This window comes from Engystomops pustulosus, chromosome 3 (assembly GCF_040894005.1).
Source record: "Engystomops pustulosus chromosome 3, aEngPut4.maternal, whole genome shotgun sequence".
Lineage (NCBI taxonomy): Eukaryota > Metazoa > Chordata > Amphibia > Anura > Leptodactylidae > Engystomops > Engystomops pustulosus.
The window spans coordinates 92,310,450-92,327,622 of record NC_092413.1 but is presented as its reverse complement, the minus strand read 5'-3'; the positions used below and the strand labels follow the sequence as shown (position 1 = coordinate 92,327,622).

The following is a 17,173-nucleotide window of genomic DNA, read 5'->3' as shown; positions in this document are numbered from 1 at the left end:
TACGGGGAAAGATAGGACATGTCCTATCTTTCCCCGGGCTACGGAGCGGTACGGTGCCGCACGTGTGCTGCACCGTACCGCTCCCGTACAGGGCCGTGAGCCCATAGGAGTGTATGGGGGACGTATATCGGCCGTATATACGTCGGCCGTATATACGTCCCCCATACTGTAGTGTGAATGTAGCCTTAGAGTGATTGTGTAAGATAACACAGATGCAAGTACTTGTAAGACTGGTAGTGCAAGTTAACACTGACACAAATACTTTTAAACTGGTAATGTAACACTGACGCAAATAGGTGTAGATAAAGACTGATAATTTAACAATGGATTATGCGGGAACTGCAAACTATACCGAGACTGTCCCTTAAGATTTTGCTGCAACTGCAAACTATACTGAGAATGCTATTTTAAAGATTTTGTTGAAACTGCAAACTATTTGCTGCAAGTGCTAACTATAAATAAGACTGCCCCTTTACCCCTTCTGGCCTCAAGGACAAGACCCCATCTTTAAAATCTGACATGTGTCAGTTTATCTGGTTAAAATTGGAATACTTCAACTTATTTAGGTGATTTTGAGATTGTTTATTTGTTGCATATTGTACATCATGTACATATTGTGGTATATATCTGCCAATATTGTTGTGCTTTTTGCTAATAAATCTAAAACGTGGCATACATTTTGAAATTTTCAGCTTTTCAGATCATTTTACCACACAAACTAGGTCATATACAACAATTATCATATGTCTAATTTATGTTTGCATCATTTTGTCAGTGTTCTTTTACTTTTTTAGGATGTGTGAAGGCTTCAAAATATAACTAATATTTTCCAAAAATTTACAAAACCAAGTGTTTTTTGGATCAGTTCATATCTAAAGTGGCATATACAATTTTAAGAAAACCATAGTTCATCTCATTTATAAACTGCACCTCTCTAACTACTCAAAATAGGTTTAATGAGGTCTGTTAACCTTTTAAGCGTCTCACAGGAATTCAAATAAAATAGAAGTTAAGTTTAGAAGTAAAACTTTTTCTGGTTTGACTTCTTCTTTTTCTGGTTTGACACCCTAAACTTTGCTATATGATTTCTCCTGAGTAAGAAAATTTCCCATATGTAGAATAAACTGGTTTTTGGGTACATGGTGGGGCTGCATTTTATGAAAAAGCAGTCAGATTCCATGTTACATTTGAAGAGTTTCTGAGGCATCCGAAAAGTAGAAACCCCTGACAAAATGACCCATTTTGGAAACTACACCCCTCAATGAATATCTCAAGGGGTGTAGTGGACCTTTCGACACTACAAATGTTGTTTCACTGTATTTATTAACATGTGAAAAAGAATGAAATTTTTCAAGAAAATTTCATTTTAGCCCCCAAAATGTATTTTTTAAAAGCAATGGCAATACCCCATATGTGGTCATAAATAGCTGTAGGGACATATGACAGGAGTTGGAAAGAGAACAATGCTTTAGGACTTTTGGAGAGTAAATTTCGATGAAATCATTTTCATGCGCCATGTCATATTTGAATAGCTTCTGCCGTACTGTAACAGTGAAAAAAAAAAACAAATTGACCCCATTTCAAGGGGTATAGTGAACAGTTTGACCCTACAGGTGTTTAACAATATTTCTTAACATAGGACTGTAAAAATGAAAAAGTCAGTTTAGGCCCCAACATTTCATTTAAATTTTGCTAAATTTCTGAAAAATTCTTAAATTTTTACATTTTGAAAGGTTCTGCATTCCAGACAGGAAGTAAAACTACACCAAAATCTAAATAACTAGCATTTCCGGTATGTCTGCTTTATGTTAGAATGATATTTTATCCGTCTGCTCCTTTTTTTAGGATGCTATGAGGCTCAGAACTTTAGGTACGATTTTTCAAAGTTTCATGAAAATTGCCTAAATTCACATTTTGAGTGACAACTCAGCTTTCCAGCCCAAATAATATTAAAACCCCATAAATTAACCCCACTATATAAACTACACCCCTCTATGTATGTAAAACAACTTCTATTAAGCCTTTCAGTTTTTCACATGGGTTAAAACAATATGGACCTGAGATTTAGAAACTTTTGACTTTTTTGGAAAATACATTCATTTAGGCCAAAAATGACACTTTCATAATGAACAAAATGATGAAATGCTCTGCAAAGTTTGATGCCCAATTTCTCACAAGTGTATTGACACCCTTTATGTGGTGGTAACCTGCTGTATGGGAGCATGGGAAAGGATGAAAGCTGAGATACGATGATTAATTTTGTGGGTCTATATATTTTTCATGAGATTTTATTTACTATTTAAAGGGGAATACAAACAAAATTTTCCATTTTTATTTTGGATTTTTAGCCCTTTTTTCCTGCTCGCCATAACATAAAAATAATATTTTATCTTTATTCTCTGGTTCACTACGATTGCGGTGATACCTCATTTATATAGTTTTTCTTATCTTTGCTCAATTTTACTGAGCAAAACCAATATTGGAGAAAATTGCATAGTTTTTACTATCGACAACTTTTCAGAGCCATAACTTCTGTATTTTTCTGTTGACAGATCTGGTTGAGGGCTTATTTTTTGCAAAAAAGAGTTGTTCTTTTTAGTTGTATCATATAAGGGCACATAACTTTTTTTTAACACTTTTTAGAACATTGTGTTCAGTATTGTTTTAGATTTATTGTACAGATTGATACGGACCTGCGTTCGCTTGTTCAAGCTTTTACACTGCAATACATTCCTATTGCAGTGTACAATGTAAGTAACTGAGCACGCTGCGTATGCTCAGTTACTTACAGCCGGGTCCTGCCAGGAGGCAGAACCCAGCGGAAAGAGGAGCCAGCAGCCCCAGGGCTGCGGCAGGAGGTGGCCCAATCCACGGGGGACACACTTACAGTCATGCTTGACAGCGGCGTGTAAGGAGTTTAACTCCTGAAATCTGAGATTTTCTGATCCCCTGAAGGAATGTATTAAGGCAGTGGTTCTCAACCTGTGGGTCGGGACCCCAGCGGGGGTCGAACGACCAAAACCGGGGGTCGCCTAAAGCCATCGGAGCTGAAATTTTACTGTGTTTTTACTGCGAGTTGCATGGTTTGGGGTCACCACAGCATGAGGAACTGTATTGCGGGGTCATAGCATTAGAAAGGTTGAGAACCACTGTATTAAGGGGTATAGTGACCTTTTCTACCCCCTCTGTGTTTCACAGAAATTAAAATGATAAGGAAATAAAATTTTGAAAAATATTTTTTTTCAATAATATAATAGTTTAGGTCTAAAATTTACAAATTAGCAATGGGTTGTAAGAAGAAAAAAACACACCACAATTTGTTACACAATTCCTCCCGAGCATGGAAATACCCCACACGTGGGTGTAGATTGCAGGACTCACAGCAAGGCTCAGAATGGAAAGTTCGCTTACATTTGTATGGAAACATTTTCAGGTTCCATATCACAATTTAACAGCCACTATACTAGGAGAGCAATATATAAGTGACCACATATTGGAAAGTTCCCCCCTTGAATATTTTTATATAGCTCTAGTGGGCATTTTGACAACTGTTTTACAGAGTTGGATCATGAAAAAATAAAACATTTATTTAGCCCACTTTTTTTATTAGCACAAGGGGTTTTGTGAAAAACTAGTCACCATTACATTTTACATAATTTCTCCCTAGTGCAGAAATATCCTACCACTGGATATAAGCAGCTTGGCAGGGAACAAAAAGGATGGAGCGCCAGTAAGCTTTTGGAAGAGGAGATTTTGCTAGAATCATTTTAGTTCCCATGATGCATTTGGTGGACTCATAGGGGCAGATTTATTAAGTGTCTGAAAGTCAGAATATTTCCAGTTGCCCATGGAAACCAATCACAGCTCAGCTTTCATTTTACCAGTGCTCATGAATATTTAAAAGGGGGTCTGTGATTGGTTGCCATGGGCAACTGGAAATATTCAGATTTTCAGACACTTGATAAATCTGCCCCATAATGTATCAGGACAGTGTAAGCCACCAAACAATGACCCCATTTTGGAAACTACACCCTTCAAGGCTTCCAGGATATAGCATTGGTGACCATGTAAGGCCCTATTACACACTTATAAAAGATTTGAGCTAGCAGAATAATGTAACACGAAAACGACACCCAGAGAGCAGAAATTTTTCATTTAGGGATATAATGAAAGTTTTTGGGGCTAGTAAAATTAAATCCAGACAAAATATATTGTGGTGAAGAACACTTTTTTCTGCGGTATTCATCTAGGGGTATAATGAAATGAAATCTGGTTTTAAATTTTAGGTATAATATCAATTTGTAATAGATTTTTTGGGAGGCCTCTTTGATTCCTCATTATTCCACAGGCCACTGTTTCTTTTTCAAAGAGGCAATGAAAGAACGGGACACTTGTATGGAAATTATCTATGTAAAGGTGATAGCCTTTACCTAACAGGGGGAATAAAAGATCCCACACAATTTTACCAGTTGTGGTTAGCCCTTTCCCTCATAGATATGGAATTTGTAGGTGTATCCGCTTTCACTTTCACAGAGTTTGTAAACTTTGTATCTAGGTCTTTTGCTTGGCAAAAGTGACTTGTCAATGGCTATATTTTTTGTGGGGTGTAAGCCTCCATAAATGTCATTTATTAAAAATGAGTCACTTCTGGCATAATTTTATATAATTGGTCTTGGGCATGGTCAACAGCGGCAGGACACTGATTATTATCACTTTAATGCAAAAACTTTAACAGAGCCTCAAAACATGGTCTTGTCATTACAGCCCTGTACATCGGAGTGTTGTATAAAATGTCACTGGGCCAATATGACCGGATGCTAGGCTTTCTAACAAGTCCCATATTAAGAAGGAGACCCCAGAATTTTTTTTCACCTCGGCGCGGCTTCCCGATGCTTGACGCGGCTTCTCTTCTGTCTTCTCTCTGGCTCGGCTGTAACAGCCAGCACATACTATGTCGCTGCTTATTACGTCATAATGCACCAGCCGGCAGAGCCCACGGCCACGCCTATGTCGGCTGTTACAGCAGAGAGAAGAAAGAAGTTGAGCCCCATGGACGGGAGCATCAGGGAGCAGCTCAGAGCATCGGAGACAGCCGGATGGTAAGTATGTAAGTTTATTTTTTTTAATGTGCTTGGCAAACTGCGGGCTGGCTGTATACTTAAGGAGGCTGACTGTATACTTAAGGGGGCTGGCTGTATACTTAAGGCGGCTGGCTGGCTATATACTACTGGGACTAGATGGATATATACTACAGGGGGCTGGCCATATACTACTGGGGTTGGCTGTCTATGTAATGGAAGGTTTTGACTAATGCATTCCCACCCTTGGCTTATATTTGAGTCAATAGGTTTTCCCAGTTTTTGGTGGTAACACGAGTACATACTGTATATTTTTTGTATTTTTTTCAGTTTTTAGTATTTTTTATTTAAATTTTATGATAAAACAAAAAAAAGTAACTGAAACATCAGCACAGAAAGGGATACAAACGCTGGAACTTAAAAGTATACTAAGACTGCCATTATTTTAGATTTCTACCTGTCCCTAACACAGCCTCCTCTCCCTACCAAAGTGCCCTTAAAAGAGCAATTGTTGGTATCTGAAAAGTCCTTCATCCTATGAACCAATCAACCTCTTTGTTGCTCTGTCACATGTCCCATCTGACCAATCACAGCCATGCCCACAGAGGAAATACGTGTGGCTGTAGGTTCAAACCCTTTAACTAGGTGTTCAGAAGTGAACTAACTTTTTTTCTGCAAACATGAACCCTAAGCACAAAAAGAAGCACCTGTTCGGCTTTGAGGGTCCAGCAAATTCGGAACAGATCTGAATTTGGAGGTTCCTACCTGCTCATCATTAATTGATACGTATAAATGTTTTGTAGTGAGTTTAATCCCCAGTAGAGTATCTCTCGTGACATATCCATAGCTATCTGTAAGGCTAGGTTCACACAATGGGGGAATTCATTAAGACTGTTTTTTTTAAAGTCAGTCTTAAAATTCCTCCTTCTGGCACTCCGGCGCCCCAATCTACTAAGAGGCTAAGACCAGGTCTGAACTGGCAGTGTTCTTTGCTATCATTTTTAGACTATAGTAAATCCAGTGGTCCTGGCGTTCACCAGGAAACTGGCAAAGAAGGCATAATGAATCTCCCCCAATGTTTGTGTACTATACACAGTTAAATGAGTGTACAATTTCTTACTTTTTAGGAAGTAGAAGTAGAAGTGATACAACAACAAGCAGTTATGCACTGGCACAGTAGGCAAGAATTCCACATTTTTTTATACATTTCAAACCTCATACACTAAAACTTTCCTAGCTGAGAGGAGCAGTAGGTGGGCCACACAGATAATTAATGGCACAATTACTTCTTCAACATTTTCTTTTAATCCATTAATGGTTTTAGTCTATCATCAGTTTGACCACATAAAGTTGTTAGGTAGCAGCCTTGTGTGAAACTATACCTTTTGTATGTTGTTAGAAGCAGCAGGACTGTGTAAAATTAATTTTTATTTAATTGTTGTAGCTGGAATTTAAAAGATAACCTGTCAATAGGTTTATCCCCACTAAACTAGTAGCCCCCTTGAGTACAGTATGAAACCTCTTTTTGTGAAATCTCACCCATTTACCAATAAATAATCCCCCCCAAAGTGAAGCAGATATGACTATTCTCAACTTATTTTCACATGAGATGAGTCAGTTTTAGTGGTTGCAGTGGTAGTGTTACTTCAGTTCTGTTACTTCGTTCTGTAGTACCCAAAACATGCACCTTTGCATCATATTAAATATAAGAATCTCATCTTTCAAATCAAAATATGCTTGTAGTTGGAAATGCGAGCTGCTGATAAAGATCCACTTACTGCCTATTTTGAAACTGCCTGTATCTCCAGTTCTGTAGCTCAGAGAACCACATGATGGGATCTGAAAAATGAGAACCTTGTGTGACACTACCCCTGTAAATCACGGCACTGAAGCAATGAAAAGAGTCATGTTTGCCAGACTTTGAGGAGATTGTTTTAAAAGGTAAACTGGTGAAATTGCACATAAAATAAGAAATTTAGAAAGGACATTTCATCCACTACCTAAGGGACTAGTAGTTTAGTAGGGTAAAACCTGGTGCCAGGTTCTCTTTAAGCACTGGGGGAATTTCACTGATGTGCTGTGAAATTCAGCTTTGAGATTCTATTCATGGAGTTAAAGCCATAGCAGGATTCTGGCAGGATATTGCGGCCGTATTGTGGTCTGTAATTTAGACTGGGAGTGGATTCTACAATGTTGTGCCATTCAGCGCTGGGTCTAAATAACAATGATTGTTTAATCTAAATTTTAAAACAATTACTTGTGATACTAAAACTGATAAAAACAAGCGCCTTAAACCAATAGTAGGTTACTGATAATCATTATAATTGAAAAAGTTACAAATTTACTAGATTTTTGGCTTCAGTTCTGCAATGAATGGACTGCACTAAAGTTATGTTTGACTGTACAGAGGTATAGAGTAAAAAAACATTAGTAGTAGTTGCACATTATAGTATTGCTACAGAGGTAGGGGACCAACATATTTTATTACAGGATACAAGGCAACATAATAAATTGATAAAAAATAAACATGTCACTTACGGCAGCAGCTCCATAAGCACAGTTTCAGGAGGAGAACCATTTTGCTGATTGCTGAATGTGTCTCTCAGGTGCTTTGCATGACAATTTGACTTCTCTCTCCGTTAGCTTAGGAAAATACAGTAACTTCTCCATTTTAACAACAGGTATCATGTAAGTGGGCAGGACATCCCTCTATTACTATAATATCAACTCACACATATGCCCAGTTGTTCCTTCATTGTATACAAAATCATGATTTATCACACTAGGTTTCTTTTTATTTCACTGCCCAATGGTTTCATTCATATATATACTTGTTCAAGTGGCCATTGCAGGTGTTCTTAGCAAAGTGGTGAATCCTGTCTATTCCTGACCATAAACCCATATTAACCATTGTGATGTCATTATGCACCCAGTGAATACAGCCGAACTGGCGTGGTTGAGCCATGGGAAGTGATAAGCCGTAATATTATTAGAATTCATTATTTTTAATTTTCAGCAAAAAAAGGAAAGATGGGGCATGATAAGTTAGGAGGGTTTCAGAAAGGGGGGAATTTTAAGTAGGGGTATTAGTGAGGGTTAGTAAAAGTATGGAATTATAAGTGCAGGGCTAAAGAAGAGGGAGATTTGGGGAGATGTATTGATCTGTCTTTGTCAGAATTCTGGAGTGATTTGCACCTAAAATCGCTTAGGCCACATTTAATTTAACTGCATTCACATCAGTTTTTCCGATTTGTCCTTAAAAGTGTTGTAACCTGGCAATTATGTATCCATATATATGGATCATTTTAATCATGATTTATCTGGTGCAGAATATGACAATGGTGCAATGGTCTAACAATTTCATGAATCTCCCCTATTATATATTTAACACGTCTTTATTGGCTTACAAGCTTTTAAGGATACTGTCACTGGTGCCCCTTGCCGCGGTCCCTGGCTTCCCTCCATGCCTTACCTATCCGCGTTCCTGCTCTGGCAGCCCGACGCGCATATCCCCGTCTCCTAGGGCAAGTGTGCGCTGGCACTCAAAGATTTAAAGGTCCAGGCCACCACTGATTGGTGTTGGCCATTCCCAGGAAATTGATAAAAGCCGGCCTCTCCCGGCATTCCCTGCCAGATCTTTGTACCTAGTTTCTCTGGGAAAGCTATTTCATGCGACTTGCTGTGTTTCCAAATTCCCGTTGTGACCCCGGTTCCGTTATTAACTCTGATCCCGTGCTGCCTGTCCTGACCTACACCCCCGACTCAGATCCTGTGCTGCCTGTCTCGTCCTCCTGCCTGTCCCCGACCACGCCTGGTGGTACCACGCCGCAACTAGTCCAACCGGATTTGCGGCGGGCTTTGGTGAAAACCAGGTATCACTTAGACTCCGGTCCCAGGTGTTGGCTTATATCATCGTCCATGGTGGTACAGAGGATCCACTACCTCTGATCCAGACAGATACAAAATGGATTATATAAACACTAAATCAGGTATAAAGCTCAGACATCAGATGGCAAGGCTAAGCAGTAAAATACATTAATAAAAAATAAAAGACACAAAAAAGACAAAATAGGTAAGAAGTAGGATATTATAGGCAAAGAGGCAAAAGGCGTCAGGAAGGGTATAATGTGTTGGTGGGTCACATTAGTGGGGGTCAGACAGTCTGGTGGACACAGACTGAAAGCATTTTAAGGGGGGTAAGAAGTGTGTAAGATGTAGGAAGAGTGAATTACACAGGATGTTGTGTCACAGGAAGGGGCATTCTAGTACTTTGGGGTCACTGTACAAAGCTGCGGCATCTAATTTCAGCTATTATACTGTGTGGGCACACTAGGGGGTTGTGTTATGGGTGAAGTGAAGTACATGGCTTAGAACATGAAAATTACCAGCTTTGATCCATCTTTCAAAAATCAGTATAGAGTAACATTGTTACAACACTGCATTGCCTCATGTGACATGATGAATACAGTGTATAAATTATAAAGATACAAATATCACCTTGTGGTTAAACCACTAACACTAATTTAGTGTTCAAACGGATTGGTTGTACTGCAGTCTATGGTATAAGCAACCTAATTACTATACTCTGGAAGGCTTAAAAAATGTAAAAATAAATTTTCTCAACATTAAAATTTAAATCACACCCTTTGCCCCATTCAAAAAAAATACACACATTAGGTACTGCATTAAAAATTCAAGAATTACGTTTTTCTGGTAAAACACTAAATAAAAAGTGGAAAAATTATGTCATCATTAAAACTTGGCCCGAAAAAAATAGTCTTTATGGAGATATCACAATGTTCTGTGTGTTCTAGTAGGAGGTACATTTTCTCCCCTGGTACACCTTTGTGAGTAGAAAAATAAAAGTTTTGGCTTGCAAGTTGGGGAGAAAAAAAAGCAGGAGGAGTCAATGGCATGTATGTAAGGTATGTTATCATTATACCGAAGAATAGGCTAATAAATAGGTGGTTTATATATTTTAAGAAAACTAACACCTGGCTCATTTAATAACACACAGCTCATTGTCTCCAATGCAGAAGGAATTTATGCAAATGCACACATGGAAACATTTATTACATTGTGAATTTACATAACTCACAGCACAATAACATACTTTGTACTGTCATTATCCTCTAAGAAACTCTCCTGCTGCCTGTTCTCAAAATCGGCCTGGGTCACATAGATGTATTTATTATGTATTTATGATATATCAGGCTTTTATGTTATAAAAAAACAAGTTGGGAAAATCCGTAAGCATATAAAGCACAAAAATAACATGCTGCATTTATTACCGAATCCCAAGTGAATATCCTAACATGAGTAAAATAGCAGTATTTTAAGTTTATTTGATAAATTGTATATAGTCTAAAGCACAGAATAAAAATGTAAATGAAATAATTGTAACACTTGATCTGAACACTGAAAACTAGAAGACACTTTCAGATACCTGCAAGTTACTGTATATACTCGAGTATAAGCGTTCCCGAGTATAAGTCGAGGCCCCTAATTTTACCACCAAAAACTGGGAAAACTTATTGACTTGAGTATAAGCTGAGGGTGGGAAATGCATTGGTCACAGCCTCCCAGTATATAGCCAGCCAGCCCCCAGTAGTGTATAGCTAGACAGCCCCCTATAGTATATAGCCAGCCAGCCCCCTGTAGTATATAGCCAGCCCAGTGGAGCATACATCCAGCCAGCCCCCTTTAGTATACAGGCAGCCCTCCACTTTAGCATACAGGCACCCAGCCCCCTTTAGTACAAAACCAGGCAGCCCCCTTTAGAATACAGCCAGCCGGCCCCCTTTACTATACAGCCAGCCCCCTTATGTATACAGCCAGTCAGCTCCATTAAGTATTCCTCCCTCCGCTTTATGAATCTCCTATTGGAGGAAGAAAAGATCAAACTAGCGTCTACAGATACACAATTAAAAATTAGCATTGAAAACGCAAAAAAATTCTCAAATAATCCTGAATTCGAACGTTAGGAACAAATATTGCAGAATACGATTAAATGTTTTACTGCACAAATCAAAGAAAGGAAACACTTTCAATTCTGCAGAGACACTATTGATTTCAAGGAAGGAAACATTCTGGATCTGAACCCCAAGGGAGACAATAGAGCCCCAGAATCAGAGATAGAGATTACCTCGTCTGAAAACGATAACTCTGATAGTGATACCTCAGGTAGAGGTACCTCTAGAGGTAGACGTGGAGGTACCTCGAAACGAGGCAGGGGGAGAGGAACTAGAGGTACTGGCAGTAGCTCTCAAAGAGCAACAAGGGGGGGTTTATCCCAGGATCCACCACCCCTGGAATACCAACTTCGGGGGCGGAAGGAAAATTGACAGGACCAATGGCATCCCAAAGTGACAAGATGCAGATTATCAATTTGTCGACAAGAACTCTTACAGCAGTTGAACATACGGTGCTCACAAGAGGTCTGTCATTTGTACCTACACCGTCATTTGATCTATTTACCTGGGTGAAAGACCTAAATCTTTTTTGTAGAAAGTTAAAATGAAAAAATTCTTTCTACAACATGACAGACGCCAATGCCAAGAACTAGGTCTAGAACCCAGTGACCTTGACTGTCTGAGGGTATTAGACAGTCTTCAGGAGGAAGGCGATAGACAATTGGGAGAAGGTCCCTTCACTAACTTTAGACCTAAATCAAAAAAATTTCCCCCTCTAAATGATAATACTCTGATCGATACCTTTTTGCAGGTAGTTACTGACCATCTGCAAAAACAGTACACCAACCAAGATCGATGTCATAATCTCTCGCGCGATGAATGGTGGGCTCTTAAAAACCTTGAGAAGGACGAGTCCATAATAATAAAGCCTTCAGATAAAGGCGGCAATCTGGTTATTATGGATAGGGAACAGTACACTCTGATAAACAAGAAAATTCTAAATGATAAATCGTGTTATAAGATCCTACCCTCAAACCCTAAAATGTCTCTTTTGAACAAACTGGAAGGGATACTTAAAGATGCGCTCAGAGACAAACTGATTAGTAAAACAGAGTATCAGTTTCTACTCCCACCACATCCCACCACTGCCACTTTTTACAGCACTCCAAAAATACACAAAGGTCTAAATTCATTAAAAGATAGACATATTGTAAGCGGCATTAATAGCGTCACTCAAAACATTAGCATGTATGTTGATTACATTCTACGTCCCTTCGTAGCTACGCTGTCCTCCTATATCAAAGACACTATGGATGTACTGCGACGTCTTGAAGTCCTGCAGCTGGACCCTGATGTAAACTTGGCCAGCCTCGATGTGGAAGCTTTATATAGCTCAATCCCACATGAAAAGCGATATCACGCAGTTGAGTCCTTCCTTAACACCAGGGACATCCAATGTCAAAAACACAATACATTTACATTAGAACTTCTCCGATTTGTCTTGGAGCATAATACATTTGTGTTTGATGGCAGATACTTCCACCAGCTCAGGGGGGTTGCAATGGGGAGCCCATGTGCTCCCACCAGGGCCGGCTCCAGGTTTCAGTAGGCCCCTGGGCGACAGAACCTCAGGGGGCCCCTTTGCAGTGAACTCACGTGGCAGCATTTAAAATTCAGAAACTAAAAGTCTCCTGTTCCCTAAAATATTCCCTAATTTATCATCCCAAACAGCCGTATCACGGTCAGGGCAGTTTTGAGGTCAACCAACAGGACAAGCCTAAAACTTTGTGCCCCTCTGCCAAGTAATAAAACTGAAGCTTCTACTCAGCTGCTGCGGAACCTCATAATACACCCCTCAGGTGCTGCGGAACCTCATAATACACCCCTCATCTGCTGCGGAACCTCATAATACACCCCTCAGCTGCTGCGGAACCTCATAATACACCCCTCAGCTGCTGCGGAACCTCATAATACAGATCACTGCTGCTGCCTAACATCATAATACACACTTCAGCTGCTTCAATACATCACAATAACAGTTCAGCTGCTGCAGAACCTCCTAATACACATCACTGCTGAAACAGAAGCCTCTCTCCTACTCATGTACATACAAACCAACAGGCAGTCACACATGCAGCAAGACATATAGAGGCAGTCACACATGCAGCAAGACATATAGAGGCAGTCACACATGCAGCAAGACATATAGAGGCAGTCACACATGCAGCAAGACATATACAGGCAGTCACACATGCAGCAAGACATATACAGGCAGTCACACATGCAGCAAGACATATACAGGCAGTCACACATGCAGCAAGACATATACAGGCAGTCACACATGCAGCAAGACATATACAGGCAGTCACACATGCAGCAAGACATATACAGGCAGTCACACATGCAGCAAGACATATACAGGCAGTCACACATGCAGCAAGTATAGCTACATACAGACAGATACATACAGACAAGCATGGAGGCAAACACATCATCACACATACCATACACTCACCATATGGATCAGTCATACACAGCCATACATGTGACATACCATTACACCCTATGGCATACCTCCCAACTTTTGGACAAGAGAAAGAGGGACAAAAGCCCCTCCCCCTTTTTCTAAACCACGCCCATTGACCCACCCACAAGCATAGTATAATATCAACCTTGACGGTCCCCACATAGTAAAGTGCCCCTTACTTTGGCCACCCCCCACCCCCATGGACCCGTATAATATCCCATAAAGCAAATCTGCAACATATAAAACCCATCTTTAATTTTATCCTCCCTTGACATTTTGTTTTCCACTTTTATTTATCTCCCCAAACTTACACATAATATTATCTGTACCCCCACCCCTCCTCACATGGTGTGGTCCCTGTTTTCTATCCTCCTCATAATGTAGCCTCCTGTCCTACAGCCTCCTCCTGTAGCCTCCAGTCCTCCTCCTGTAGCCTCCAGTCCTCCAGCCTCCTCCTGTAGCCTCCTGTCTTCCAGCCTCCTCCTGTAGCCTCCTGTCCTCCAGCCTCCTCCTGTAGCCTCCTGTCCTCCAGCCTCCTCCTGTAGCCCCCTGTCCTCCAGCCTCCTCCTGTAGCCCCCTGTCCTCCAGCCTCCTCCCGTAGCCCCCTGTCCTCCAGCCTCCTCCTGTAGCCTCTTGTCCTCCAGCCTCCTCCTCCAGCATCCTCCACCTGTCCTCCAGTCCCACAGTCCCCTCTAGAATCCTCCTGTCCTCCGACCTCCCCCTCAAGCATCCTCCTGTCCTGCAGCCTCCTCCTCCTGTCCCCCAGCCTCCTCCTCCTCCTGTCCCGCAGCAGCCTCCACCTGTCCCCCAGCCTCCTCCTCCTGCCCATTAGCCTCCTTCTGTCCCCCAGCCTACTCAAGCATCCTCCTGTCCTCAGCCTCCTCCTGTCCCCAGCCTCCTCCTCCTGTCCTCCAGCCTCCTCCTCCTGTCCTCCAGCCTCCTCCTCCTGTCCCGCAGCAGCCTCCTCCTGTTCCCCAGCAGCCTCCTCCTGTCCCCCTGCAGCCTCCTCCTGTCCCTCTGCAGCCTCCTCCTGTCCCTCTGCAGCCTCCTCCTGCCCACCAGCAGCCTCCTCCTGCCCACCAGCAGCCTCCTCCTGTCCCCTTGCAGCCTCCTCCTGTCCTCCTGTAGCTTCCAGCCCCCCCTGTCCTGCTCCTGTGCCCCAGCCCTCCCTGTCCTCCTGTAGCCTCCAGCCCCCCTGTAGCCTCCAGCCCCCCCTGTCCTCCTCCTTCAGCATCCTCCACCTGTCCTCCAGTCCCCTCCAGAATCCTCCTGTCCGACCTCCCCCTCAAGCATCCTCCTGTCCTTCAGCCTCCTCCTCCTGTCCCACAGCCTCCTCCTCCTGTCCCACAGCAGCCTCCTCCTCCTGCCCTTTAGCCTCCTTCTGTCCCCCAGCCTACTCAAGCATCCTCCTGTCCTCAGCCTCCACCTGTCCTCCAGCATCCTCCTCCTGTCCCCCAGCCTCCTCCTCCTGTCCCCCAGCATCCTCCTCCTGTCCCCCAGCAGCCTCCTCCTGTCCCCCAGCATCCTCCTCCTGTCCCCCAGCAGCCTCCTCCTGTCCCCCAGCATCCTCCTCCTGTCCCCCAGCAGCCTCCTCCTGTCCCCCAGCAGCCTCCTCCTGTCCCCCACGAGCCTCCTCCTGTCCCCCACGAGCCTCCTCCTGTCCCCCACGAGCCTCCTCCTGCCCACCAGACTCCTCCTCCTGTCCCCCAGCCTCCTCCTCCTGTCCCCCAGCCTCCTCCTCCTGTCCCACAGCAGCCTCCTCCTGTCCCACAGCAGCCTCCTCCTCCTGCCCTCCAGCCTTCTTCTGTCCCCCAGCCTACTCAAGCATCCTCCTGTGCTCAGCCTCCACCTGTCCTCCAGCATCCTCCTCCTGTCCCCAGCCTCCTCCTCCTGTCCCCCAGCATCCTCCTCCTGTCCCCCAGCATCCTCCTCCTGTCCCCAGCCTCCTCCTCCTGTCCCCCAGCCTCCTCCTCCTGTCCCCCAGCAGCCTCCTCCTGTCCCCCAGCAGCCTCCTCCTGTCCCCCAGCAGCCTCCTCCTGTCCCCCGCAGCCTCCTCCTGTCCCCCAGCAGCCTCCTCCTGTCCCCCCACGAGCCTCCTCATGCCCACCAGCACCCTCCTCCTGTCCTCCTGTAACCTCCAGCCCCCCCTGTCCTGCTCCTGTAACCTCCAGCCCCCACTGTCCTCCTGTAGCGTCCAGCCCCCCCTGTCCTCCTGTAGCGTCCAGCCCCCCCTGTCCTCCTGTAGCTTCCAGCACCCCCTGTCCTCCTCCAGTAGTCTCCAGCACCCCCCTGTCCTCTTCCTGTGCCCCAGACCCTCTTTCCTCCTCCATTAGCCTCCAGCTCCCCCTTGTAGCCTCCAGCTTCCCCTGTCCTGCTGTAGCCTCCAGCACCCACCTGTCCTCTTACTGTGCCCCAGCCCCCCTTTCCTCCTCCAGTAGCCTCCAGCCCCCCCCCCCCTGTCCTCCTCCTGTGCCCCAGCCCCCCTGTCCTTTCTGTGGCCTCCATCCTCCTCCTGGCTCCTCTCAATGTGGCCCCCCTGTCCCCTCAGTCTCTTACCTTCTGTCATTCTTCTCCACTGGACGCGCGGAGGGGGCGTGGCCAGCCGGGGGCGGAGCTTGCTCCTCACATGATTGGTGCAGACATCATGTGAGGAGGGAGCAGGGGCTGGTCCCGCCTCCTCCCGGCCCCCATGCCTTGGCTGCTCTGCAGCTCTAAACTACGGGGGCTGGAGGAGGCGGGACAAAGCGGAAAAAGTGGGCGGGGCCCGGGACATTCTCTCCCCCTTCCGTGGCAGCGTGACAGAGCCCATAAAACGGGACTGTCACGCTGAAAGCGGGACGGTTGGGAGGTATGCCTATGGTGTCTGCAGCAGCCCTGGCATCACACAGAGGAGTCTTCAGGCTTCTCTTCCTCCTCCTCCTCCATCTCTTCGTCCCGATCTCTAAGCTGCCAGATCTCTGCTATACTGCAGCTCCGTGTGAAGAAGAGATGGGGGAAGTGTGGGTTAACCTATTATGTGCTGTATCTCACAGGCTGCTCAGCAGCCTCTAACTCTCCTGTGCCTTGTCCGAGTGAGGGAGGAACAGTGCAGGGCACAGGACACTTCCTCAGTCAAAACAGGAAGTGAAGATGTGCACAGTGTGTGTGGGCCCCCGGCAGCTCTCTGGGCCCCGGCACTTGCCCAGGTATGCCGGGTGCTGGAGCCGGGCCTGGCTCCCACATATGCAAATCTCTTCCTGGGCTGGTGGGAGAAGGAGGTAGTGTTCAGTGAACACATGGACAAGTGGACCCACAACATAACACTTTGGCTACGATTTATAGACGACGTGCTTATTCTGTGGAAAGGCACTGCAGATGAGTACAAAGACTTTGTGGCCTGTCTGAATATTAATGAAATAGGGCTCTATTTCACATCAGAATTTCAAAAACATCAGATCACCTTCTTGGACCTGATTATCAAGAAATCAGACGCAGGCCTATTAACTACCCATATGTACAGGAAACCGACAGCGACAAACAATTTGCTACAGTGGCAGAGCCACCATCCCAAATCGCTGTTAAAAGGCATACCAAAAGGGCAGTTTTTGAGAACTAGAAGGAATAACACACTCCTTCCAGATTTCATCTCTTCCTCAAATGATTTACATCGGCGATTC

At 44.0% G+C, this 17,173-nt stretch overlaps 1 protein-coding gene and 1 long non-coding RNA gene across 2 annotated transcripts in view; one reads left to right on the top strand and one right to left on the bottom strand.

The window, feature by feature from the left end:
- The window catches only part of IL22RA2 (interleukin 22 receptor subunit alpha 2), a 41,890-nt gene extending 33,960 nt beyond the window's left edge, over positions 1-7,930 (bottom strand). The window contains exon 1 of the mRNA XM_072141438.1: positions 7,617-7,930. Coding sequence (XP_071997539.1) covers positions 7,617-7,656 — 40 coding nt within the window. The 5' untranslated portion in view covers positions 7,657-7,930. The remainder of the gene's footprint in view (positions 1-7,616) is intronic.
- Positions 1-17,173, top strand: part of LOC140121624 (uncharacterized) — a 60,789-nt gene that overhangs the window by 20,662 nt on the left and 22,954 nt on the right. The gene's annotated exons all lie outside the window — the stretch shown is intronic.